Below are 26,958 nucleotides of genomic sequence, written 5' to 3'. Positions count from 1 at the left end.
AGGCACAGATACCTTCAGGCCCACCACTGGGTGTGATCAGGCACCAGAGAGCTTTCTGAGCATATTACCTAGCTTTGTTGGATGGGTGTCATAGATGTAAGCACTCACTAAAATTCCTCCATGCAAAATGGAGCATTCATCTTTTGTTAACATTGCCTTCCTCCTAGTGAGTTCAGGAACACCAGGTAAGTGTTCCAAACAGAGGGAAGAATGCAGTGATCACACTGAGACTCTCTGAGTGAAGAAGCAAGAACAGACCATACACTAGCATTCATATATCTGCCCTCTCCTCAGCTTGATCCCACATCCCACATATATTGTGCTTACACCTGCCAGAGTGAAAGACCCTTTAGTACCCCTTTATTACTCAGACGTCCTCCAGTGCTGCTTGTTTCTAGAAGAGGCAAGGCCTCTTATGTCTCAGGGTCGTAATCTCTGTCTGCAGTTCTGGTTCAGTGCCATAGACAGAAGCTCTTAGCCTTTTTAGATCTCAAACGTCACTCCCTCACAAGTATCCAGTGGCACCTGTGTCCCTCTGGCTTCCCTACTGTCTCATTTACTGGAAGCAATGCATTTGTAATTTCCTGAACTTAATTGATTGTCCCTAGAACACAGCCTACTATTTGATTGTACTATTATGGTTTAAGTACACACAGTCATGAGTTGATAGAAATAAGTCCAGTTTGAAATACTATCTGCCATAATAGTACAAACACAGATTCCAAAGATTTAATGCACATGTGCACCAAGGAATGTAAGCTACTTGATGCTTGTATATCATTCTTTTTTTACACATTGTCATGAATTTCTAGAAGTGGGTCCTGTCTGATGGAATATATGCTCTAGCATATAAACACATAATCCAAAGATTTAATGCATATGTGCACCAAGAATCATAAAATATCTGGGAAGAATTATTCCTACATGATGAAATAACATTTGATATGTTAAGTCATAAAAATATATTGAAAATTACACCCACTTCTTCATACATTTCTAATGTATTCTAGAAAATTTAAAACTATATATAGGTTCATGTCCTTTCTGTATCAATCTGCCCTCTATAATGTCATATGTAAGGCTTAGTCACCAGACTCTCTTTCTAAGTTCTAGAGATCCAGGCCCAGGGATAAGTTCTAGAAAGTTCATTTACTGAGTGCTCACTGATAGCTGTTAGTTGTGTAGAGGAAATTATTTGTTCTTTTCCAAATAAAGGTTAATTGTATCGGCGTAAATAAATGCAATGCAGATACTAAAGAATATTTACACTTTAATGACAAACTTACAGAACCGAAGTTCCCGCGTGGTACAGGAGGTAGGAAGGAAAGGGGCCAGAGCTGCCTTTTATCTGTAGGCATTCGCCCGAGGCAAACCCCGCCCCCTCAAGGGGCTGTCTTAACCCTACAGTTAATTCCATGCATTTGGCAAAGAAGTTACCCAGGAAAGGGCACTGGTTGTCTCTGGAACCTTTGAAATAACATTCTTGAACTGGGGATTTCCATGTATTGGTATTATGTCTGCTCATGACCTGCAAAGACCTCAGGGAGCATAGATGACATTTTAATCACTTTAGAAGAACTTAAGCTCAAAACCACATGCTTTTCAAAGCCGGAAGGGTAAGGACTTATTTGTGGAGACAAAGGTAACATGGATATAGGAGATCTTAGCTGGAAGACTCATAGGGAGGAAGATTAGGGATAAAATATAAATGGCAGTGGAAAAAGAAAAGACACAAGACAAGGTGTCGAGACTGGGGGGAAAAGATCCCAGAGGTGGAAGAAGAGGAGAAACAGAGAGGGGTTGGTAAGCCTGGGGAAAGGAGGATCTGGGGTGGGGCCAGTCAGGGTTGACTGAGGAGGACCTTAGCAATTGACTCTGCAGGTTAAAAAGCCAGGCAGCACACCAAGAGCATTTATTATACCTCTTCTCCACTGCAGCTCCACTCCAATCACGCATGGCCAGCAACCAGAGCCTCTCATTGTCCCTGTGGGCTGCTCTAGCCCTGACACTGGTCATAGCTGCATGTCCTGTAACCAGTACTAATCCTGAGGCCAACCAGAAGGCAGTGGAAGGTGTGGAGCCTGCTGACCCGAAAGATGAGGAGGTGCAGAAAGCGGTGGACTTTGCTGTTGAAACCTACAATGATTTGACCAATGACGCGTATGTTAGCAAGCCAATACAAGTGATTAGCGCCGGTCAGCAGGTGGGTCCCTGGGCAAGGGTAGTGGGATAAGTTTGTCCATTACAGTGTTTGCTGGTATCCCCTCTCACTCCCTTATTCTTCTAAATTGCCTTAACTTCTTCTGTGTCTCTCCAAGAGACAATAATCATCATTGTAGATGGTACAAAATGAACCATAGCATGAATATATTTTGCTTGCTGCTCAAACCATATTCTAAGCAAGTATCTGCAGTCCCAAAACCTTCCATGATTGAGTTTAGAATTGTCCCTCTTCATTAGCTAGAAATCCATCTAGAGATTTGTGCTTAATTATCTATTATGCTTCCAAGTTCCACCTAGCCAGAAGCACAATGGCTATCAGAGGCAGGATCAGAATCTGCCATAACTGTTACCACCTATTCTTTGTGGTCAGTGTAACATACTATCTAAATGACTACAGGAAAAGAAAAATAGATCTCAGTGAAAGCTCTCAATGAATGATTTTTAAATACTTTATCTTTCCTTAAATAATATTAAAAGAAAGTTTAAAATTTTAAATTATTTGTGTATATGTATGTTTATGACCTGTGTGTGCCAAAGAGAGAGAAAGAGAGGAGAGAAGGAGCAAAAGAGAGAGAGAAACAGAGACTGAGAGAGAGAGAGAGAGAGAGAGAGAGAGAGAGTACCTATGATGCATAAAAGAACAGAATTACAAACAGTTAGGAGCTGCTTTTTTGGTACCAATAATCGTCCTCCATATGTTCTCCTGAATTCTCTCCAGCCTTGTTCCCTTCCTTCTTCATTACTGCACAACACACACACACACACACACACACACACACACACACACACACACACTCACACTTTGTTTTGTTACAGGGGTAAATTTTCAGAGAAGCCAAAGAGTAGCACACAGTTTTAATGCAGTTCCTTCACCCCTATGTTACATTCAGCCATATTTGGTCCATTCATCACATTGTCTCAAGGTTGTGTGTACTGGAGTGTGGGATTATGAGGATTTAGCTTTTGAATGCATTGATAGTAAATACTCCCTTCAGTGAACAGTTGTTGAAAGTAAGGGCATCCTGTACTAGTGCAAGATTCCATTTACAAAATCAGGAATCAACAGACCGATTCAGTTACCTCACTTACAGATTCATTCTGTTACTGGTGTGATGATTGACACCCCCAGTTTAGGCTGATATCCTTATCCAATTTCCTAAGTATCTTTTTTTCCTGTGACAGCCTCTACTCAGCTTACCTGACCTTGAAATATGAAAAAATGTATTCAGCTATAGCAAACATTCATGTTTTACTCAAGGAGATCTTGCTCATTCTTGTGTTCTGTATACAATGCTATGGCCCAGGAGCACTCTAGCCATTTTAGCTTGTGTACATCTTTAGGGTGCTCCACGGTAAAATCCTATGAGTACACATATCTCAGGAGTTCCTATCTCTAAGGAATACATGATACTGTTGACTGGTGCTCAGTCTGGATGCTCTAATGTTTCCTCAAAGTTAATATCAGTCACCAGGCAGGAACCCTCCTAAATCTATTAGGCAAATACCTTCAAACTCTCATAATAAGTCTTGTTGCTGTGTACATTGTAGTCCTGAGTATCTTGGGGATACTGGAGTTGGTGCCATTATCTTAATATGGGAATATTACCAATACCCTAAACATTGTCTTTCTCTATATAAACACTACCTTTGTAGATTCTGCCTCTACAGTCTGGAATGATCCCTCATTAAGTAAAGCAGTTACCAAGATAAGAAGGGATTAGAGCCAGCAATAAAGCCTATTTTTAAGGTTAACTTCAAAGAATGGCTGGGGATTATGTGGGATATATTGTATCTAATCTCAGTGAGCCCATAGCAATGTAGCCATAACACGATCCACATACATATGTGTAAATCTCATTTTTCTTCCTTTTTGAACATACAGGTGAATCAAAATCAGCCCTACTTCCCTTCCATCAACCAGTTAGTGTCATAAAATGAACATATTATGTCCTTCCCATGTTTCACAGTCCCTGTTGGATCATTCCATTGTATAATGCCATTGGGGGAAATGTAGGAGAGGAATAGACCATAGACTGTGGATCTAGCTTCACAGTAGAGGAATAGAGGAAGAGAAACATTGAGAACCTTGCTCCTGGTTGTTCAAGGCAAGAACTAGAGCTCTGTTTCCAGTACCTAACCTCTTGATTCTGGAATGCCTACTGTAAGGAAAGGGTAAAACACATCTCTAGGGGGCTGGAGAGATGGCTCAGAGGTTTAGAGCATTGCCTGCTCTTCCAAAGGTCCTGAGTTCAATTCCCAGCAACCACATGGTGGCTCAGAACCATCTGTAATGGGGCCTGGTGCCCTCTTCTGGTCTGCTAGCATACACACAAACAGAATATTGTATTCATAATAAGTAAATAAATATTTTTTAAAAACCACATCTCTAATTATACACAAATGGAAGATTCTCCAAGATGTCATTTGAACAACATCATCATAGAAAATCTTTGGCTTAAACCATCTTCATGTGCAAACATCCCACATTTCCCTACCCTGTAAAGGAACAAGTCTTGATAACTACTTGTAAATGAAGGGAATAGGCATCTTATGGGATGTGCGCTGTGGTGAGGATACAATTGAAGGTGAGTCATGAACTTGAAGTCTTCCTAGAGTTTAACACTATCATTGCCTTAATAGTCACGGTCAGCAGGGTTGAGTTGGTCTTGTGTGCAACCCAGAGCTTTTGCATGTTCTAAGAGCAACCTTGGGATGTGGTTATCACCCATCACTGTCTGCCCTAGAACTTGTCTTCACTCCTTGTGCCCACTGAAACAATGCTCATTCCTTAGCCTCTGCTTTCCGTGTTCTGATACTGCTTTCTCAGAAGCACAAGGTAGCCTCTAACACTTGATCAGAAGAACACGAGATGCAATTCAGGCCTGTGCTGCTCTATTGAAAGGTAGCTAGTGTGTGATAGTTCTGGGAGTTCATGGATGAAGCAATGCACACATTAACTCTGTAATCTAAGCTGAATGCATGCCTATGAACGTGACTAGTGAAACGTATGTAATCCTGCTCTTTTCACTATAGGTTGTGTATGGAAAAAACTTCTACTTGAAAATAAAGTTAGGACGAACCACATGTCCCAAAGGCCAGTCTGTTGATTTGGATGATTGCCCCTTCAATGAACTGCCAGATCAGCAGGAGGTATGTACATGGACTAAAACCTGTAGGAGTTATTCTGCAGGCAGGGGTGTGTGCAAATCTGTAGGTTTATGAGTGCACATGCATCTGAGATGGCTTTTGTGCAGTCCTGAGGTATATGAGGAAAGAATTGTGTGTGTGTGTGTGTGTGTGTGTGTGTGTGTGTGTGTGTGTTTCTATAAGCATGCATTTGTGATGAGGTATGATGGTTCATGAATAGGTTTGTTTGGATGATATGATGTCAGTTTATGATGATACAAATACATGATAATGTCCAGTGGTAGAGGAGTGAGTATATTTGGCCATACTGTTAATTCCTTAGCTTAGTGAATTTTACCTGGAAATTGGAGTGTTACCTCTTTTAGGAATGCTGATTGCTGCAGTGATGGAGTCAGCTTCAGGGATAGTTTCTGAAGAGGGGGAACTTTACTCAGTCCCAGTCTGAGTCCCCTACTGAGATGATACCACAGGGACTATGGCCCTATAGGTGAAATGCTCCAATGCTGCCCCTTATGCTCCTAGTCTCCCTAGGGATGAAGCTCGTTTTTGAAGTATTATGGTTCTGGAGATAGCTACAAGCCTCTTGTCACCCCTGCCTTCACTCTGTCATTTTCAGAAGTGTTCTTCATATCCCTCATTCTTCCATTCATGACCCTCTTAGTGCTGGTCCAGGTTCTGGAGCTGAAGAAACCAAGAGACCCTGAGTCTTATTCTCTGGACTGACTCTGAGGATTCTGTGCCTCATCTTCATGTTATTCCTTAGGGAAGGAGGATGCAGAATCCCATGAGCCACTAGAGTGAGGGACATATGTGTCTGAAGGACTGGAGGCAATGAGAGAAAGAATGAATGGACGCTGCAGAGTCAGTCTGAGTACACGGGGACTTAAGAGGATTCCCACTCCACCCTGACATCTCAACCTTTCCTTTTCACTGTAATCTAAACAGATTGTTCCTCACTCTCCCCTTTTGTAGAAAACTATCTGCAATTTCGAGATCAACACTGTGCCCTGGGAGAACAAGATATCCATGACAAACTTCAGCTGTCACAGTCTCTGAGGATCTACACTGGGCTGTACTGTGCTGATTTCCCCCTACTCTAGCTTCTCCTTTAGTTCCCCCTTCCTCACACAGGGATTTGAGCCCTGAGTGATGTCTCTTCAGAATGCAAAGATCAGTAGAACAGGATGCTGCAGACAGACCCTGCACACCTAAGTGGTTAATTTCTTGTTGATTTCTTTTACTGCTTTCCAAATGCACCACTGTGTAGCATTGCTTACACTTTTCTCAATAAAAGACTACCCCAGCTTCTTCTGAGTTGTTGTGGTCCCAAGGCATCTGAGCAAGGAGAATGGAGCACTGAGAATACGGAGTTTCACACTCACACGTGCATATCACAAGTAACATGACCTTAGGAGACACACAGTTCTTGGAGTGCATACAGCAGAGATGAGCTTGCATTCTACTGTCCACCTGTTTATGGTTCCTGAGAGATGCAGATGGGGCTGGGAGAGGGGCAATGAGCTGCTGTCATGCAACTTAGGAACCAGTCTTGGAAAGGAATCAGGGAGGCAAATGGTGGTGTCATGGCTACAGCCACCCTCATATATGTGTGAATGACCCAATGGCAAATATCACGGTCAAATCTAAAATCTCCAGAGACTCTAAACACAATGATTCCCAACCATTTCTGTCTATGATAGACTTGAGAATTTACATCAAGAACTGGGAAGGGTGTGTGTGTGTGTGTGTGTATGCCTGATTTAAAAAAAATAACTTGTTAATTGGACTGACATAATCCCAAAGGCAGAACCCCACACACCTTATATATGATGCTGCTGTGACCTGTGAGGGTGTTAGGATGCTCTCAGGCCTTTTTCTTTTCTGGTTTATAAAAAAGGAAGAAACTCAAGCACAAACCAGAGAATGAAAAGAAAATTGAAGTAAAAAAGTAATGAAATGTATAAATCAGATTACTTCTTCTAAAAGATAAACAAGATTTGCAAATTCTCAGCCAAATTTTAAAAAAAGAGATAGAATATAGAAACAGATGAACACAGAAACACATACACACACACACACACATACACACACACACACACACATACAGACACACACACACACACACAAATGAGGCATTACAACAGCTATTAACAGGATTTAGAAGATCATTAGGACATACCTTTAACAAATATGGCCCAGTGAGTTGGAAAATCCAAATGAAAGATATATGCATATATACATAGGAACTGTCAAAATTAAAGGCAGAGTATATAGACAACTTAAAAACATTTCCAACAATCAGACAAATTTAAAAGGCAATTCAAAAACATCTCTAACAAACAAGCAGACAAACTCAGGCCTACATGGATTTTACTACTAAAATCTCCCAGAACGTTAAATAAGAACTAACATGATTTTTCTCAAATTATCTAATGAACTATAAAGGGATGGATTCGACCAATTTGCTTTATGAATCTAGTATTTTACAAGATAAAACTAGACAAACATTTGCCACCAACCAAAGAAGAGTATAGGCTAATCTTTCTGATGAACACTGAAGCAAAAATTCTCATAAAACACAGGTAATATAAATTTAAAAAACACATAAAAAATTATTCACTACCTGCCGCTCCTTCCAGGGTCCCCCTTTGCTGCATTCACCCTCTTTGCTCATCTATATTTCCCACATCCTTCTCCAGGGTCTAGAATTTAGAGTCTTCCTGACATCCATATTCACACTTTCTCCCAATCAACCATATCTAACCTGGGTTCCACACCAAGTATCCCTGCCTAGACTAACTTCTCCTGACCGTGCCACAAATGATTGCTCAGCTCCTGTCAGGATGCTATCTACCAACCCACATACTTCTCCCATGCTATATCCATCCCTTCCCCATATCCAGGTTTGGATGAACATCTACTTTGACCAGGAAGTGCATGTGTACACCAGGCAAGCTTTTTCTGCCTACCTAAGTTTATTACACTAAAATCATTTCCAATCTCCATGGGCAGTGATAGTTTCAAAAATGCATTTAAATAGTAAAAGAGTATTAGCCTAAACTTCAAGAAGAGAACTAAGATAATCTTTTATCCTATACTGTGTGGAATATACACATAGACATTATAGGACTGCGAGTGACAGATAAAGGGGACACCAGTAAGGATGCAGGCTCCGGAGATGTCAGTAAATGGCAGAAAGTACTTCAAGAATGAACATGAACAATAAAGCAACTGTGAATATCAAGTATCTTCTAGCATTTTAATAAGTTCTGAGCCTATCACCAAAGATAACACTGAGTAGCACTTGATATTTGCATGGAAGTCTCAAAATGCTACCAATCATTGATTTTGCTAAGAAAATTTTAAAACAATACAGATATTATGTATTTTAAATTTTTTTAAAAAATTTAAGATAGCAAATATCCTTCTCAATGCTAAGGATGAATTTCAGAGCATTATACAAGTTAGACAAGTGCTTCTTTCCTTCTAAGATGAAAGCCCAGCTCTTGTCATTTTGAGACATGATCTCTGCTTTTGTAGCCCACTGGTTTAAACTGTTGATCTTCCTGCCTCTACTCCCTGAATTCTGGGATTACAAGTGTGACCACACCTGGTGTTATATACAGTTGTGATGTTAAAAATACATTTGTATCATCTAGAGAATGTAGTTGTGTGCAGATATTCAATGAGATTTGTAGCAAGGCATGAGGTAGGCCCATGGTGCCTGATCACCAAACCAGTCACTGTAACTGTGTGGGCTCTGTGGAAATGACATGGGAAAGCCAGATCAGATCGGGACTAGGGATGCTCTGGTAGCAACAGTGATATAGCCAAGTCTCAGTTTATATAGCAAGTGATTAAATGTGCCAAGTCCCACTGTCTCCTGGCACATCTCTACCCTGTGTGTCTCTGTTCTGCTTTGCTCTGACAACTTCCCTCAGTTCCCCACAAGGTTTGCCATCAGCCTTCTGAATTGCAGAGGTTCAGAGCCCACATCAGCAGGAGTGGCCAGTAGCCCTGCCTGAGGGTACAGAAGTAGGAAGGCACTCCTCTGACAGGGATTGCCTGAGGAATGAGGATGCAGCCAAACTCCTTAACGATCAGGCTCTGGCTGCAAGGCTGCCCAATGTCACCAGACTCTTCTTTTGTTCATACATCCTGCTTTCTCATCACCTCTTCCCAGATTCTCATGGGACTTTTCTGAAGTCAGTAGCTTGAGAGTAGAGGCAGTATCCACTATAGATCCTCCCAAGGAACTTGACCTCAAACTGGAAGGATAGACAGGATTAACAGCCACTCAAAAGTCACCACTATACCTTCTGCTCTATTTTAGCAAATCCAAACTCTCTAGGGAATAAGTCTGAAGCCCAGTGTCTTATTCTTTTCTTGGAATCAAACAAGAGGTTGGGGAAGACCTCTGATGGAGATGACTTGAGCACATAGCCTAGTGGGACACTGTGTCTTGAGCTCAGCTGAACAGAGGCAGACTCCCATATAGGCACAGGACAGCCATGCAGGTCTTGACCACAGAATTTACACCTCTAATCTGCAACGTGAGAGCTCTAGTATTTCTGACCTTTGTGATCATTAGTCCTGAAGATAAAAGTTATAAATATATTCATACAAGATTATATGTCTTGTGAATATGCACATCTTTAGTAGTAGCTTATCTGTATCTTAACAGATCCAGGGTTAGGCAAAGAAGACTGTATGAGGACATTACAAACATTTGATTTGCCAACACTATAAAACCTTTCAGCATTGATAACATTTTCATGGTAGAAATAACGAGCAAATGATCTTTAAAAATTTGAAACCTGTTTTTTTAATATTTTGCAATATTAAAATAGAGAGTATATTTTACATTGATATTGTTGGAGTTTCAAGGGCTTGCATGAGACACAAGACACATATTTACAGAATATTATATGCAAAACTGTACCGATGATGAATATTAATCTTATAATATTTATACCAAATTGCCAGCTATATAAAGATCATTATTACTTGATAAATTTAACCTTTCACTTTATAAAAAGATGTGATTAATTTGAGAGGAAATAAAAAGAGGCACGGGAAGAGTTTGTGGAAAAAAGTGGGATGAAGCTTTTTAAAGTATGTTATCCATATATGAACTTTCCCAAAAAGTTAAATAACAAAAATTAGCAAAATAAAGTATGCCACCATGTATATATAGATTATGTTCAGATGCTCCACTCTCAACACAGTGGCTTGAGCATGGGGTCTGTGACAGTGGAGGCAAGGTTGGGAGCAGGGTTGGTCTTGTGCCTATGCTTTGTGCAAGTCAAGTGATATCTGTATTCTGTTCACAGTAGTGAGCATTGTTGTGTTTCTCTTCCACACCTGGGGGCTGAGAGCTTAATCTTTCCCCCACAGTTGTCCTTTATCACAATACTATCATGGTTTTGATGTATTCAGTTTAAACACTAAATTCTAACAGCTGTGGTTCTGGGTAGTCAGGGATATCCTTAGTCCTGTGGCAGATTCTAGCTATGGCTCATATTATATCATCACATACCCTATCTTATCATATCATCATATTAGTCAGCTGACAGTGACTACAGCTGTCTTTTGCCCTTTGCTTCACTGGCACCAAAACTCCTAAGACCCTTCTTCCCTTGAGTTCACCTGGCACCTTATATTCAAGTTCTTAAAAATTCGCCTATATGGAATACATTGTGCAAACAAGTCCATGATCTGCTTAAGTCCTTCCATTTACATGCAAAATTCAAAATGTCATATTTTTACCACCAAGTAATAATCTAATGTGTAAATGTGCCACATTTTCCTTATCCAGTGTTCTGGATTCCAGGTTCTGGCTAATACAAATAATGCTGCTATGAACATAGTTGAACAAATGCCTTTGTAGTATGATTGAGCATCCTCTTTGTAGATGCCTAAGAGTGGTATTGCTGGATCCTGAGGTAGGTGTATTCCCAATTCTCTGAGAAACCGCCATATGCATTTCCAAAGCAGCAATGGATGAGTGTTCTCCTTACTCCACATAGTCTCCAGCATAGGCTGTCATTGGTGTTTTTGAACTTAGCCATTCTGGCAGGTCTAAGATGGTATCTCAGAGTTGTTTTGATTTGTATTTCCCTGATGACTAAGATTGTTGAACATTTTCTTAAGTGTTTTTGGCCATTTCAGATTCTTCACTTGAGAATTCTGTATATTTCTGTACCCCATTTTGTAATTGTGTTATTTAAAATTTTGATATCTAATTTAAATATTTTGGAAATCTGTCTTCTGTCTGATTGGGTTTGGTGAAGATCTTTTCCCATTCAGTAAGCTGCCTTTTTTTCTTATTGACTGTGTCCTCCTTTGCTATACAGAAGCTTCTCAGTTTTAGGAAGTCCTATTTATTTATTGTTGTTCTCAGTGTCTGTGCTACTTGGATTATATTTAGGAAGTGGTCTTCTGTGCCCATTCATTGAAGACTACTTTCCACTTTCTCTTCTATCGGGTTCAGTGTGGTTGCATTTACTTTGAGGTCTTTAGTCCATTTGGACTTGAGTTTTGTGCATGGCGATAGATAAGGACCTATTTTCATTCTTCTACATGTTGACATCCAGTTATGCCAGCACCATTTGTTGAAGATACATTCATTTCCATGCTGTATAATTTTAGCTTCTTTATCAAAATCAGGTGTTCATAGGTGTGTGGATTAATATCTGGGGCTTCTATTCGATTCCATTGGTCAACCTCTCTTTTTATGCCAGTACCAGACTGTTTTCATTATTGTAGCTCTGCAATAGAGCTTGATGTCAGGGATGGTGTTGCCTCCAGAAGTTCATTCATTGTACAGGGCTGTTTTGGCTATCCTGGGAGTTTTTTTTTTAATATGAAGTTGATTATTGTTCTTTCAAGTTCTATGAAGAATTGTGTTTGTATTTTAATGGGGATTGCATTGAATTTATAAATTGCTTTTGGTAGAATTGCATTTTTTATATGTTGATCCAACCTTTCCAAAATCATGAGTGGTCTTTCCCATTTTTTGGCATCTTCTTCAATTTCTTTCTTCAAAGACTTAAAATTTTTGTCTAATAAGTCTTTCACAATTTTGGTTAGTGTCACTGTGAGATATTGTATGTTATTTGTGGTTATTGTGAAAGGTGATGTTTCTATAATTTCCCTATCAGTTCCTTTATCATTTGTATATAAGATTGCTATTGATTTTTTTAATTGATCTTGTACCCTGCCACATCACTGAAGGTATTTATCAGCTGTAGGAGTTCTCTGGTAGAGTTTTTTGGGTCACTTATATATACTATCATATCATCAGAAAATAATGAAAGTTTGACTTCTTCCCTTCCAATGTGAATGCCCTTGATCTCCTTTTGTTGTCTTATTGATATAGCCTAAACTTCAAGAACTATATTGAAGAGATATGGAGAGAGTGGGCAGCCGTGTCTTGTTCTTGATTTTCGTGCAATTGCTTTGAGTTTCTATCCATTTAATTTGATGTTGGCTATAGGCTTGTTGTATATTTCTTTTATTATATTTAAGTATGTTACTTAAATCCCTGATCTCTCCAAGACCTCTGTCATGAAGATGTGTTGGATTTTGTCGAATGTTTTTTCATCATCTAATGATCATATGGTTTTTTCTTTAAGTTTATTTATATGATAGATTATATTGATAGATTTTCATATTTTGAACCAGCCCTGCATCTCTGGGATGAAGCTGATTGATCATGGTGGGTGATTTTGTTGATGTGTTCTTAGATTTGGTTTGCCAGCATTTTATTGAGTATTTTTGCATCCATGTTCATGAGTGAGATTGGTCTGTAATTCTTGCTTGGGTCTTTGTGTGGTTTTAGTATCAGCATAACTGTAGCCTCATAAAAAGTTTTTGTTAATGTTTCTTCTGTTTCTATTATGTGAAACATTTTGAAGGTTATATGTATTAGTTTTACTAGGATGTTCTGAATGCATTCTGCACTAAAACCATCTTGCCCTGGGCTTTTTTGTTTGTTTGTTTGTCTTTTGCAAGGTTTTTGATTACAACTTCTATATCATTGCAGTTTATAGATTTATATAAATTGCTCACCTGGTCTTGATGTAATTTAGTATATAGTATCTGCCTAGAAAATTGTCCATTTCCTTTAAGTTTTCCAATTATGTAGAGTAGAGTGTTCAGTAATATGACCTAATGATTCTCTATTTCCTCAGTGTCTGTTGTTATATGCCCTTTTCATTTCTGATTTTGTTAATTTGCCTGTTCTCTCTCTGTCTTTTGTTTAGCTTGGATAAGTGTTTTTCTGTCTTGTTGATTTTCTCCAAGAACCAGATCTCTGTTTCATTGATTCTTTTTTTTTTTGTTTCATTGATTCTTTGTATTGTTTTCTTTGTTTCTAGTTTGTTGATTTCAGCCCTCAATTTGTTTATTTCCTGACTTCTCCTCCTCCTGGGTGAGTCTGCTTCTTTTTCTTCTAGAGCTTTCAGATGTGCTGTTAAGACATTAATGTAAGCTTTCTAAGTTTTCTTTTGTGGACACCTGGTGCTATGACCTTTCCTAATAGCACTGCTTTCATAGTGTTCAATAGGTCTGGAAACGTTTCTTCATTTTTGTTGAATTCTAGGAAGTCTTTAATTTTTTTTTCTATATTTCTTCCTTGACCCAAGGGTGGTTCAGTAGTTCACTGTTCAATATCCATGTGTTTGTATGCTTGCTGAGAGTACTGTTATTGTTAAATTCTAAATTTAATCCATGATGATCTGATAAGACACAGGGGATTACTCCAAATATTTGTATCTGTGGATTATGCTTTTTTACTGGGTGTGTGATCAAGATTAGAGAAGGTTCTATGAGTGCAGAGAAGAAGGTATAATTTTTGTGTTTGGGTGGAATGTTTTATAGATGTGTGATGATTCCATTTGATTCATGACATCGATTAGTTCTCTTACCTCTCGGTTAAGTTTCTGTCTGTTTGACCTCTTAAAGCCCCTCAATATTGGAGCCAGGTGTGTTTTAGAGTTCCACTGAAGTTTCAGGAGATTAGGTGAGTTAGGGCAGAAGCTGCTATCTATGAGGGCAGGATCCATAGTTGGCTCCCTTGTTGGGCTAGCTTCCTTGGTTATATGATTTCTCTCCTCCATGGTGAAGAGCACCTGGAGTAACTGCCTGCAGTCATCCCAGGAGAAGCGTAGGTAAAAAGAACAGTTTCCAAAAAGTTAATCAAGTCTCACGGGTGTTTTGCGTACGCCAGTTGTATAGGGCACTGTTGGCAAAAGGCCAGTAGTGCTGTGGTTGATTCCCTTCCCCACCTGGTGGCCCAACAGGCCTCAGGGGCAAGATCACCTCTGACTGGGGAGTGTTCCCTCACCTGCTGTTGATTGTATGGGCAGGGCACATTTCCCCCTCCTGGGATGGGTCTTCTACAAGCAGCCCTGGCTGTAACCCTAAGCTCAGGAGAAGTATAGTGTGGAGAAAAATATCTTCCTCTTGTGAAACCCATTACAGTATTAGAGCTCAGGGGGTTCTCCAAGGGGGCTCATTTGGGCCACTAACACCTTAAACTGTCAAGGCAAGACATGTTTAAGCCAAGATGGGAGGCTTTCTATCAGCCCCCACCAGGTGACAAAGTATGGGATCTGGTCTGGATGTCCCTTCCTAGGACTAAGCACAATGTTTTCCACAGCACTTATGAGGCTAGCATCAAAGGATCCTTCTAAAGGCCATCCCACATTAAAGGATGGCCATTCAGAGCTTCAAAACATCCCATGTTAAACATCCCTTCTTTATCCTCAGCACTGCTTTTGTGAGCTGTTGCCTTAACATCTTCCCAGGGTCCTAGGCAGAAGAACTCTAAGGGATAGAAGGCATCTGTCTCATTTTCCCAGGCCTCATCAGTCCAGTCTCAAAAATGAGAAACAAAGAGACAACAATCAGATAACCAATAAAAGCTACAGAAAGAAAACAGCGAGGCCTCAAAAACTCAATTAAAGGTTTAAAACTGTCATTACATCCCCTGGCTTCGGGTACATCCACGATTCCAAAAACTATGTGAGACCCTGGCTTCCATTGGGAGCTCTGGGTTACTGAGGACTTAATATTCTCCAGATGGGGCTCCAAGACCTGTAAAATTGGAAGCTGATCAGAACCTGCTTCCCATCTCTGTATACACTCCAGGCTCCTTGTGAGGACTCTGGACAATGAGGAGGACCTAAATTTCTCCACATGGGTGCCTGCTCCCCTTCTAGGGTCCAGAAACTGTTCTTGGATGTCCATGACCCGGGTCCTACAAACATGACTGCCAGCTGTCTCAAACATTGACCTTTATGGACCACCTGACAGGCTTGGTCAAGTCATGCCAAGACAAACAACTTCAGCTACATACAGGGGATCCCCTGCTGGACAAAAAGAGGAACTGTCACTTAGCAGGCAGTCATAGTCACACAGGGCAGAGATTAAACAAAAATCACAACTACAAATATCTGACAGACAACATCACTCACTGGTGGTCTAGAAAATTCCAGGGTCGGGGTCCAGGGTTCTTGAGCATCCCGGACGAGCACCCAGATGTTGGCCTAATTCCTGAAACCCCTCCAAGAACTTCACCATGGAGCCACATTTCTGAATGCAAAAGCAAGATTTCATTTATTAAGTTTGTGCTAGCACGGAAACTCTGCCTCACAGTCTTACACAACAGAGGGAGAGAGAAGGACCCCGTTTATTTTTGTAAGGGGCTTATAAAGGCAAAAACAACAAAGCAGTCACAAGGTTATAGATTCAATGGACAAAATTCCTTAGCTGATATCATAATTGGCTAAAGGTTAGGTAAAGCTTAGCTGTTGTTCTCTGATAAGCTGTTGCTGATTGGGGGAGGTTTCCTTGCCCTCAGAGACTGTCCCCTGGTTTAGTACTCAGGACATCTGCTAACTCCTTGCAGACATAGTGTCTGCCTGGAGACTTATCTGATTAGGCCATAATTACTCAAGCTGCATGGGAAATTAGATGATCAACATTGTAGGTATAACTATGGGTGTGGGTATGGGCTGCATTCAGCAACTTTGTGTAACTTAGGTTTTCCTTTAGCTAATACTACCCCTAAACGGGGGCCCCATGGCCTTTCACTCATCCTGGGAGAATAGGGTGCAGTTTCAAATCCCCAAAGGACTCAGCACAGAGATGGAATCTTTCCCGGCCTTTCCAGCCATTCAATGCCAGGGCACTTGGGTTTGGTCTATTATACTATTTGGCCGAGGTAAAGCTATCACTTCTGGCTACTGGATTCAGTTCCTGTTCCTCATTCATGCAGAGGACAGTGATCTGTGAGTCTACCTCTAAATAAATAACCCTTTATTATATGCAACTCGTGAATGTTTTTACAGTGGGAAACTGTTTTCACACGAAATTAGGGTAATGTAATTAGAAAGACTGAGAAGACATAGCATACAGTTGTGAAGTGTGGGAATTAATTCTCAAATATTTAAAAGAAGGGGGTTAGCTACAAATAAAATCTACAGCAAAAGCTGTCTCACTATTCACACAGCAGTAACACTAAAATTTCCTCGAATTGTGGTTTAACCTTTACCAGAACTTCTGGCTCTGATGTGTCGTTCATGAAAGAAGGCTGAGAAATTACTGTATAATGGTGCTTAATTGGGGTGTCTTTGATTGAACCCTGAGAGGATTTCTTAGAATCTGGACACTTATGTACCCCTTTACTTGTGACTGTACAAAATATGGAAGGAAATGTGAAGGCGTAAGTCACAAACAATGCCACACCAATTCGGGGTTATGATTATTAGGGTGGTATTTATTTAAAGGGGAAAAAACTTACAGATCACTGTCCCAGGCAACAGCCCTCTTCGCAACCAGGAAAGGAGTCTAGTCGCAGGCGGAGCAGGAAGTGAAGAGAGAGAGGAGGAGAGGAGAGGGAAGTGGCCGCTTTTTTAAAGGGAGAGAAACCACGCCCCAGTGGGCTGGTACCTCAGCGGTGATAGGCTGGAGGAGTGGGAGGACCTCCCGCAACAGAAATGTACATTAAACAGTCTGTTCTCAAAACACTTAAAAATGCAGTGTGCCTTTAATGTTCAATCGAGCATAATAGGTATTAGAGTTGGGAGAATGGAATCTTCAAGGGCTTCCAGGTGACAGCAAATCTCTGCAGACTAGCAAATCTCCATGAGAGACAGGAATATGTAGATACTATCATTCTGTCTGCCTCAGTACACAGGTTACAAACACACTGAACCACAGAGAAAAGCAGAGCAGCAAGAAGAGTGAATGCTAGAAAAAATAGACATGTTTGCACTCCTCTAAGTGAGAAACCCAGGCTTCCTTACTTCAGGGGTCATATCACTACTTTTGAACATTTTGAATATCCTCCACACAGCTCAAGTGAAATTCATTGTTGTTTTCATTATATTTGTTTACAGTAAAGCCCAGGGCTTCTGGGGGTCTCCATATAGAAGCTGGAATTCTCTGTGCTGCCCGGAAGTACGTGGCCCAGAACAGGGTTCTGAATCAAGTTCAGAACAACAATGAGGGTGGTCAACAGATATAGTGACGTATGGAGCACTCAAGCCATGGATATGTGTGACTTGGGAAAGATTGCTGGCTGGAGGTGGGGCTGCGGTGAACTTGCATGAGGAAATCAGTACAGACTGGAAATCAGCTTCCCCTTTTTTCCTGAACTCCTTCCAGGACCCCAGGCTCTTTAGCCCTTGAAACTCCTCTTCCTGTTCTTCACCTCTATTGTTCCTGTCTTTTCACATCACTTCTACAAGTCCCCAGATCTGAATCTTCTTTTGTCCCTTTCTGGTCCACACTAGGGGCTTTCTACTCCCATGATTCACCCCTGTAACTTCATATTACATATATTGCACTTTTCCCCATCCTTTTATTGATGCCCCTTTAAACTGCTCTTTCTACTTTCATAGTTTCTACTCACAGTTCCTGTGGAAAACAGAAACTTAGAGATCTGACCATAAGGAATAATATGCAGCATTTTGTGTTCTCGGGCCGGCGTGACTTTACCATAATATTACATTGCAGTTGGATCTATTTACCTTAAATTTCATAATTTTATCTTTCTTTAAATAATAATAAAATTCCATTGAATGTTTTGGCCACATCATTTTCATCAATTAACCAAAAGTAGGACATCTAAAGGTATTCTAATTTCTAGCTTTCACGGATAAAGCAAAAATGAAAACTTATGAATGCAAACATCTCTGGTCAGATATAGAGTTCTTTGGTGTTTGAACTCAAGTGGATAATTTTGGTCATGAAGTAACTATATTTCAAAATTTCTGAGCAATCTCCATACTACACCAGTTATGCTTTAACAAACATTGAATGTGTTCATATTTTTCCTCATTATCTACTCAGAATTTGATTAATGATAGTGATTCTGACTTAGGTGAATACTCAGAAATAATATGGCTTCAACTGTTATTGCCCTGAGTATGGAAATTGTGCTTTTTAATTTTTCTTACATACTCATATCTCTGAAGAAAATCTGAAATGTGATAAAAAATGCCTGAGCAGGAAATAATCCTCAAAATGAATCTGGTCAAGGAGGAAAAGGCTTCAAAAATGAAAACGTAAATGTACTTCAGAATGAATTTAAGGAAGGTACTACAGATGGAAAGATCTCTTGGGATAAAGGGTTGGTGGAATTAATATTGTGAAAATGGGTGTACTAATTAGCTTTCTCAACTTGACAACTTAGGCTCATATTAAGGAATCCGTAGGAGATAAAAATGAGTAGAAAAATGGCCTGTGCGCACACATTTTTAGGTGATGTTGGAATGTCCAACATATTTCTAGTGTAGATAGTCCTGGGCTGTATTTTAGAACAGAGAATAAGAGACAAAGAAGCACTCAGGATGGTTCCTTTAATTTTTGTAACGATTGAAGCTAATGAGTCGTGGAACAAAAACAGCTTGACATTTGCACTATTAAAGGTTATTTTGGTAGGTTTTACAGGACGTTCTTCCAGAAAGGGCTGGGTTAAATGTTCTTGGATCCCCTGAAATACCATCTATCCACAAGAAATGACGGACATTGACCCATGATGCCTTGACCTCTCAGTCATGACATTACTGACCTTTCAGTATCCTTACGAGAAAGAGTTGTGGGAACAGTACGAGTTCAGTTTGGAGGTTATAGGAGTTTGACTGCCAAAGATATTCAACCTGGGTGATCTCAGATATAGTCGAATGGGATCTATGTAGCAAACTACAATGAAAGAATAGCCTGAATATGTAAGAGAGTGAAAATTAGAGACACAGAAGTGATGAAGAACTAAGAGGATGATGTTCCTGGTATGGTAGAGTAAGGGACAGAGGATGACTCAGTTCTGACTGCAAGGAAGAGCAGCGGAAGGAGACAGGAAGCATACATCAGTAAAAGACGAAGAGGAGAGCCAAAGAATTACTGGGTGAGAGGATATCAAACACTCTAGACAAGCTAAGAGAGAAAGATAAAGGCACCATAATTTCAAGTTGTTCTCATAGCCGAACCCAGGGTCACTTCTGCTCCATATCCAGTCTTGGATCCAAGTCTGTCTAAGAAGGCCATGGCTTGCATGCTTCAAGCCCCACTGCTGTTGCTGAAAACCCTCATTCTGTCTCTGAACCTGAACCTAAGAGTAGTGCTTAGTGACACTGAGATGAAACAGGCAGGGCTTGCTGGTATAGTAAGAGTCAGTATTCAAGAGGAGGAGTGTCAGGAAATGGTGAACTCTGTTGTGAGTGAATACACTGAGATGACGAATGACATGTCCCAAAATGTTGTGTGCATACCGTGAATAAAAAGAAAGCCAACAACAAGTTTATGGCCCGAGAATTGAATAGCTTATTTTGTCACTAGGAGGAACATACATATGTACTTATTCTAGCCTTCACATGTCTTTGCTGCTATGCTCCAGACTGTAACTCACTGTAATTTGCTAACAATAGCACAAGTATTTGTGTAAGCCCTGGACCCACCTAATCTTGTCTCTAGATGAGCCTTGTATTTAGAGATATCTTGTTCGCTGGCAGCCCTTCAAGATGGAATTTTACCCCCATCATAGCACAATATTGGCAGTTTTGATACTGGGGACATTACAAGTGACCAACTACAGGTAGGTTCATGTCTGTTCCTCGATAAACTTCCCAGCCACTTCCTGACAGAGAACCCGCATTGAAGTCTTTTAACAAGGGCTCTGTATTATCTCTCACCTGGTACTTGCAATCAGTGTGCATTGCCCACGAAGAGATACTTTGACAGCACAACCCTACTCCAAGGAGCATTGAGTGTATGATCTTTTAAGTGGGCTTCGCTTAGTTCTTTTTTTTTTTTAATTTATTTATTTATTAAAGATTTCTGTCTCTTCCCCGCCACCGCCTCCCATTTCCCTCCCCCTCCCCCAATTAAGCCCCCCCCCTCAGCCCGAAAAGCAATCAGGGTTCCCTGTCCTGTGGGAAGTCCAAGGAATCCCCACCTCCATCCAGGTCTAGTAAGTTGAGCATCCAAACTGCCTAGGCTCCCACAAAGCCAGTGCGTGCAGTAGGATCAGAAACCCATTGCTATTGTTCTTGAGTTCTCAGTAGTCCTCATTGTCTGCTATGTTCAGAGAGTCCGGTTTTTCTTCTATGGACTGTAGGTTTACTACAGAAGGAGCTGGAGCAGTAGCACAGAGCCTCCCTCTCAGGTTCACTCCTTGTTTCAGTAGAACCTGTGGCCATTTATGGTTCCACATCCTCTTCCTGAAGGACTAGATATTTCATTTTTCTCCTAAAAATTTTGATAGTAAACATATTAGCGTACATTTCCAGAATCCTAACAAAAATATTTTAAAACTCCTTTTCTACATACCCAGGATTCTGTTTGAAAATCAATTATCAATTGTCAAAACAGATTATTTCATGTACAGATTCATTCAAGTTGCTGAAATTTCCCAGTCACCAATCAGAACTGACTTTTGTCCCAATTATCTCTTTTTCTCTGGTCAGCCTTTGGTTAACTTTGTAGAACTTTGTTTTGAATAAGGATCCAGCAAACTGTGGCCATAAGCCAGGGTTTCACTATGTTATTGACCTGGAGTATTAATTGTTTTCCTGGGATAATAAGGTCCCTTGATGTTCCATGCATCTTGTGTGTAAATATTTTTGTCAAAGTTCAGCAGTAAAATCTCTTAGGGACATATTTCTTAGAACAAAGCCAAAAATGGCAGAACAAATTAGCATAGTGTTTGGCTGATCGCCATGATGTTCATTCAATGCTGGATCTTCTTTTCCAGCTATGTTTGATATATATCCACTTTCATTGACATTACAAAGCAGCCTGAAACACCTTGATTCTGTTTGCATGCTGATTCTGGAGTGTCTCTGGAAGTAGCTTTAAGGAGGTGGTAGTTCTTCTCCCCAAAAGTGAGCTCTGGCATTTGTCTAGGTACTCTTTGATGAAACTGAGAAAGCTGAACTCTGAAGTGTGGTGATCACTTTCCGCAGCTAAAAGTATTAGCAGCAAGGAGAAGACGTGGCAAAGAGAAACCACTAATGGCTACTTCTCCCAGCGTCAATCCTAGACGAAGGATACAATTTAGACTACTGGGCCTTCATCCTGCATCAGAGACTCATTTCCTAGTCATCTCTGGAAAAGTCATCACACATGAGAGTGGTGGGTACTAAGATTGGCACAGATACAAAAGTGCCCCCTTGTGTGTAGAGTGCAGAGATCTTTCCTACTTTTAATACAAGGTACAGTTATTTAAGGCCAGCCCAGTTCCTCTGGCTGCATCAGTTTCTCTTAGGCTTAACCACCTGTTTCCCAGGTTCCATTATCCTTGCTGCCTCATGGTACTGCTTAAACTTGCTAATAACTCAAAGGAAACATGATAGTTCATCTAGATATTCATCAATGTTTGACTAAGAAATAAATTCGCACATAAAAGAAATGCTTAATAAACAAAAAGGAGTAATAAATAGCTTCCAGATATAGATTACATAACGACTTATTAACATTAAATTTTCTAAATGCTAATGATAAAGCCACAAAAGTTGCAGAAAACATTGGACAATGGAAAATACTACTGAATTAAATCAGCCTGTGTAATTTAAAGATGTGTTGACCTTAGAACCGAAGCCAGGATTTATGTTATGTTGGGGTAGAGGTTTTGTTTTTGTTTTTTTTTCCCCCACAGGAGAAGAAAAGCTATGGTTACCCTCAAAATTAATAAAGATTCAATTCACATGGAATAAACTTCTTGATCAGGAGAAATGATAGTTCACCAACAAATACGATGATTCACATGTCAAAAGGAAAACTCACCATATTAGGGTTGGGGCAGGGTTTTGTTTTCCTCTTTACAGAAAAATAAAAATATCCATCTGGAATACATTATGAACCACTGGACATATAAACAATCAAAGAAGAAGGAAGAACTGCCCCAAAAGAATTACTAAAAAAAAAAAAAGAAAGAAAAAAGAAAGAAAATCTGGCTTAGGGTACATTTACTTTCTATAATGTAAAATATCATTCCCTCCCAAAAATATTTGTAGTCCCAACTCAATTAAAAACTAAAGCTGACTTTGGAGTTGGAATATGATTCTCTCCTTCTCTAAACCCAAGCATGTTAGGTCAAATGCACTATGTTGGGCAGCCTCTGTTGAAGACCAGCTTCAACAAAACTCCTACATTCCAGGGTAGAAGCATGAGGATTATAATTATTAAGAAAAAGAACAGAAGTATAAAAGAAATAAAAGACAGAAACACAGGACAGAATCAGTAAGAACATTCAGTGAATATTGACCTCACCTCATTTATTTTCCACATGCTTATACATTTTACTCCAAAATGAGAAGGGGGAATGCAACAGACTTAATTAATATAATATAAAGAATAGGCTTGAGTTCTCCAACCTTTGACTCAGGCGGAGCAGAACCACCTCTATACCCAAAATACTAGTTAATCACACCTTAGGTCAGAATCCCTTATCTGTAGCCACACCTGTTGTCAACAACTTTGAGAGAACAAAAATAAGCTCAAGCTCTTTGACTTTCTGTCAAGATAGAAGAGACTCATATCTGTTGGTCCTCACATAATCCTTCCTTTTGATATTTTTAATAAAGCCTGTGCTTCTGATACAGGACAGATGACTATGCCTGTCTTGGGAATCATTTTCACATTTTCTAGAATTACCCATCATTGGTACATGTTGGGCCTCATGAGGACTGCCTAACTTGAGTTTGGTGAGGCCAAATGTAACTATCTGAGCCTAGCTCAAGTTTGGAGACCTGTCTCCAGCTATAACTTCCACACAGGAAGTGATTCAGCACAACCCGACCTAGGCCCACCTCTGCCCAGCCACTACTAATATGTTAGAATATTACTGACCTTTGTTCCTTGTTCTGCCTTGGCCCATCCCACGCTTTCCACATCCTATCTAAGCCTATATAAGTTCCTGCCTGATGCAATTAAACAAGATTCTGCTTTGACAGACTCCTGACTCAGTGGGTGTATTTCTCTATTTCTCAGGTGGCCAGGGTGGAGGTCTGGGTCATTGGCATTCACCATCCTGCTCAGCCCCAGGGAAAGTCCATCAGGTCTGGCTTTACCCTCGCCCTTTCTGCCAGAGAACCTGGCAGGTACATACATTCTGTCATGTATGTCCTATCTTTAAAAGCCTGGGGGGGAGATCTTACCCATCTCGACTACAAGCCTCTGTTAAGGAAGAATGCATCTCAAGGTGCTGTGTATTTTTGAGCAAATTTTCTGTCTGGAGAGTTAATTATATGCAAACAGATAATGCTTTGTGATACATATACTCCCATGGCTCCGGGATCTTCTAATAAAGGAATGGAGAATGACCAGGGATGGAATTGTCTTTTAAAATTGGTCTAGAATATCTTTAATAGCTTGAAGCAATAATCAAAATCCAAATATATCCTTTGGATATAGCAAACATAGCAAATCATGTCAAATTTTTCTTAAATCAGCTCTAATCTTCACCTAATCAGAAGCACCTTCATAATGAACGAAAAACATGAATAGGTCAATACCATAATTCTAGCATAAACATACAGTTTATAAAATCATAATTCTCTTAAATGCATTCTAATCAAAAGACAAGAAAAGGTTTCTGTGGTGAGTGAGCTGAGTCTTTTTTTCTCTGCTGCAATCCAACTGCATTGCTACTTCTAAGTTTCAAAGATAAGTCTGAACTGTCCCAGTCTGTGAACAGCAGCAAAAACCTTGAGGATATTCCTCCTTATTTTCTGAAGAGGAGTTTCAGTACTCATTGCCTCCATAATAGCGTTCCATTGCTTTCACAAGTCTTTTTCTCCCAGAGGGAAAAATTTCCGAGGTCTCAGTTCTCAAGTCCTTTATTTCAACAGCAGATTGAACACCGTACTGGCAAAAATGAACTCTGTGTCCCAAGGTATAGTATGGACAAACTGTCAATCAATCAGTCAGTGTTCTTGGACTAGCTCCAAGGTAAATAGGACTCAATAGGTCTGGAAGTTTGCGCAGTAGGGTCCACCAACCAATTGGTGGTGGCCAGGAACCACCAATCATCACTATAGTCTTCCTTACCTTCTCAGACTGCAGCATGATGGCATTAAGGAAACCAGGAACACAGATTCAGGAACCTCACTCTGATTCCTCTATGGGGGCATCAGCAGCTATAATCTCATCATGGCTGGCACTTCTGTGTTTAACATGTGCCCATCTCATCAAGCTTTCTTTTCTTCCTGTGAACAAAGCAGAAACATGCCCTCAGCCCCGTATTAACACAGGCTCGGGTCATTTCAAACATAAAATGAGGGTATAAGTCCCCCATTTTAAAGTTCTATGTGCACATTAATTGTATACTTTTTAAGAGCCAGTAATTTGTTTAGCAACTTCCATGAGCTGATTGGGGAATTACGATCATTACTCCCCTTTAAGAATTTCACTGAGGGGCTCCTGATCCCCTGTAAAATGCAAGCTAACCCTAGCTGACAAGTTTCCACAGACACCTGGCTTAAGGGGCATTTGCATTTCAGTAGACATATGACACAGAGATAAAGACGTCTTCACCCCATTAGGACACAAATGACTTAAAAAGACACTTCAACCCAAAAGGGGATTTGCCATCCATAGTGTCATCTGAGTTCTATTAGTACATCTTTAACCAAGGATGTCTTCCTCTCATGAGAACTCACTTGTTCCCAAAGGAAATTTTCATCCCATAATGTGATATCCTAGCTTTATACTATGTGTCCATCTTCCACTGTGATGGGCTTATGCACACATTACAGAGAATGAGAGAAGCACAGGATGGTCCTCAAGAGGCTTAGTAACAAGTTATGCCTTTTAGAGAAAGAAGCATCAGGGGCTATCAATGTGTGATGGGGAGACACCTGAGCTAATCACTGAATTAAAAGTAGAAAACAGCTATGATAACCCAAGGAGGAGATATTTGCAGCAAATATCAGCTAAGTAAAAACCCTCAGGAGGAAATATACTTTACATGTTGGAATTCCTGAATGGGGTGTCAGGGGTGGGTTGGTTGGAGTTGTCAGGAAGACTGAGCTGGGATAATGAAAAATTCTTAGTTCACTCAAAATAATGCATGTTCTGATAAGGATTTTGTATCATTTGCAATGCAACATTAGGTCTTTGGAAGGCTTTACAAGAAGTAAGTATGTTGGTATGCATATTACTAAAAATTAAAAATGTCTGTGGTGGAAAGAACATTCACTAAGCATGAAGAGAATCATGGAAAACAGTGGAAGCTGCCGCAGCTTTCCAGGTGAGAGTGCCCAGTGGCCTGAACCCAGTAAGACAGTGGGACAGTGGGACAGTGGGACACGGCAGAGGGAAAATCCCCGGATATGTGGTGAAGCAATCTCAGGCTTTCCCAAGAGTTCAGGTGTGGTTGTAGAAAGGCGTAAAGAACAAAAACGTCCCACCTGGTGCCATTTAAGACGATAACTACTAAGCAAGAGCCCATTTAAGAAGGAGCTCAGGGTCACAGCTGGGGTGTAGGGAATGACTGAGGGACCTGCTAAGAATTCCAAGCTGTCATGGATAAAGGATTTGGATCTCAAGCAAAGCCTGTGTTTTCCAGTCTAGGGGTCAATTTTACATGTCAGGAAGAACCAGACTGTACTTCCACTATGAAATGAGACCATAGATGTTATCTCTTACATTAAAAAGAAAGAGAGAAATGCAAACAGCACTAAAATTTTAATGCTCCAGGTACAGGAAATTGATTTGCAGTTCTTAGCCTGAAAGGAGTTTCAGTGGATCTCAGGACTGTGCTCAAGTTGGCAGGAGTGTCTTAGGATCAGAAGAGATAACTTTGAAGGGACAAGAAAGCCCATCACTTCTTTCTGCAGCAAAGGATATACTCATACTTCAAATATGAAGCACAGAGTGCTCCTGACAGCAAATCACTGAAATTTTTTAAAATAATTGTTAATGATATCTTACAGTTTTGCATATGTAGAAGATAGGTACTGACCACTTTACTCTACCTCCCTGCCACTCCTTTCCTTCTCCCGCTTCTCCCCCAAATCCCCTCTCCTATGCTCATATCTGCTCCTTTTGTTTGGGGCCAACAGGTTCTGCTCATTAAGT

The 26,958-nt window shown here is 40.3% G+C and overlaps 1 protein-coding gene across 1 annotated transcript; it reads left to right on the top strand.

Moving 5' to 3' along the window:
- Nucleotides 1-1,954: 1,954 nt before the first annotated feature.
- LOC121460013 (cystatin 10-like) lies at nucleotides 1,955-6,615 on the top strand. The gene is made up of 3 exons (XM_041670106.1): nucleotides 1,955-2,203; nucleotides 5,257-5,373; nucleotides 6,343-6,615. The coding sequence occupies exons 1-3, from the start codon at nucleotides 1,955-1,957 to the stop codon at nucleotides 6,424-6,426; spliced, it is 450 nt and encodes a 149-aa protein (XP_041526040.1). The 3' UTR covers nucleotides 6,427-6,615.
- Nucleotides 6,616-26,958: the final 20,343 nt, after the last annotated feature.

The sequence above is a fragment of the Microtus oregoni genome, unplaced genomic scaffold (assembly GCF_018167655.1).
Source record: "Microtus oregoni isolate MIOR12 unplaced genomic scaffold, Mior012 000020F_ref0000438, whole genome shotgun sequence".
In the NCBI taxonomy this organism is placed as follows: domain Eukaryota; kingdom Metazoa; phylum Chordata; class Mammalia; order Rodentia; family Cricetidae; genus Microtus; species Microtus oregoni.
The sequence above is the reverse complement of the archived record's forward strand: the minus strand, read 5'-3'. Positions and strand labels throughout refer to the sequence as shown.

Excerpts from the sequence above, each read along its gene's own strand:
- LOC121460013 (XM_041670106.1), top strand. The coding sequence starts at position 1,955 with ATGGCCAGCAACCAGAGCCTCTCATTGTCCCTGTGGGCTGCTCTAGCC. Across the intron at positions 2,204-5,256 it reads TGATTAGCGCCGGTCAGCAG|GTTGTGTATGGAAAAAACTT; the intron begins GTGGGTCCCTGG and ends TTTTCACTATAG. Across the intron at positions 5,374-6,342 it reads AACTGCCAGATCAGCAGGAG|AAAACTATCTGCAATTTCGA; the intron begins GTATGTACATGG and ends CCCCTTTTGTAG.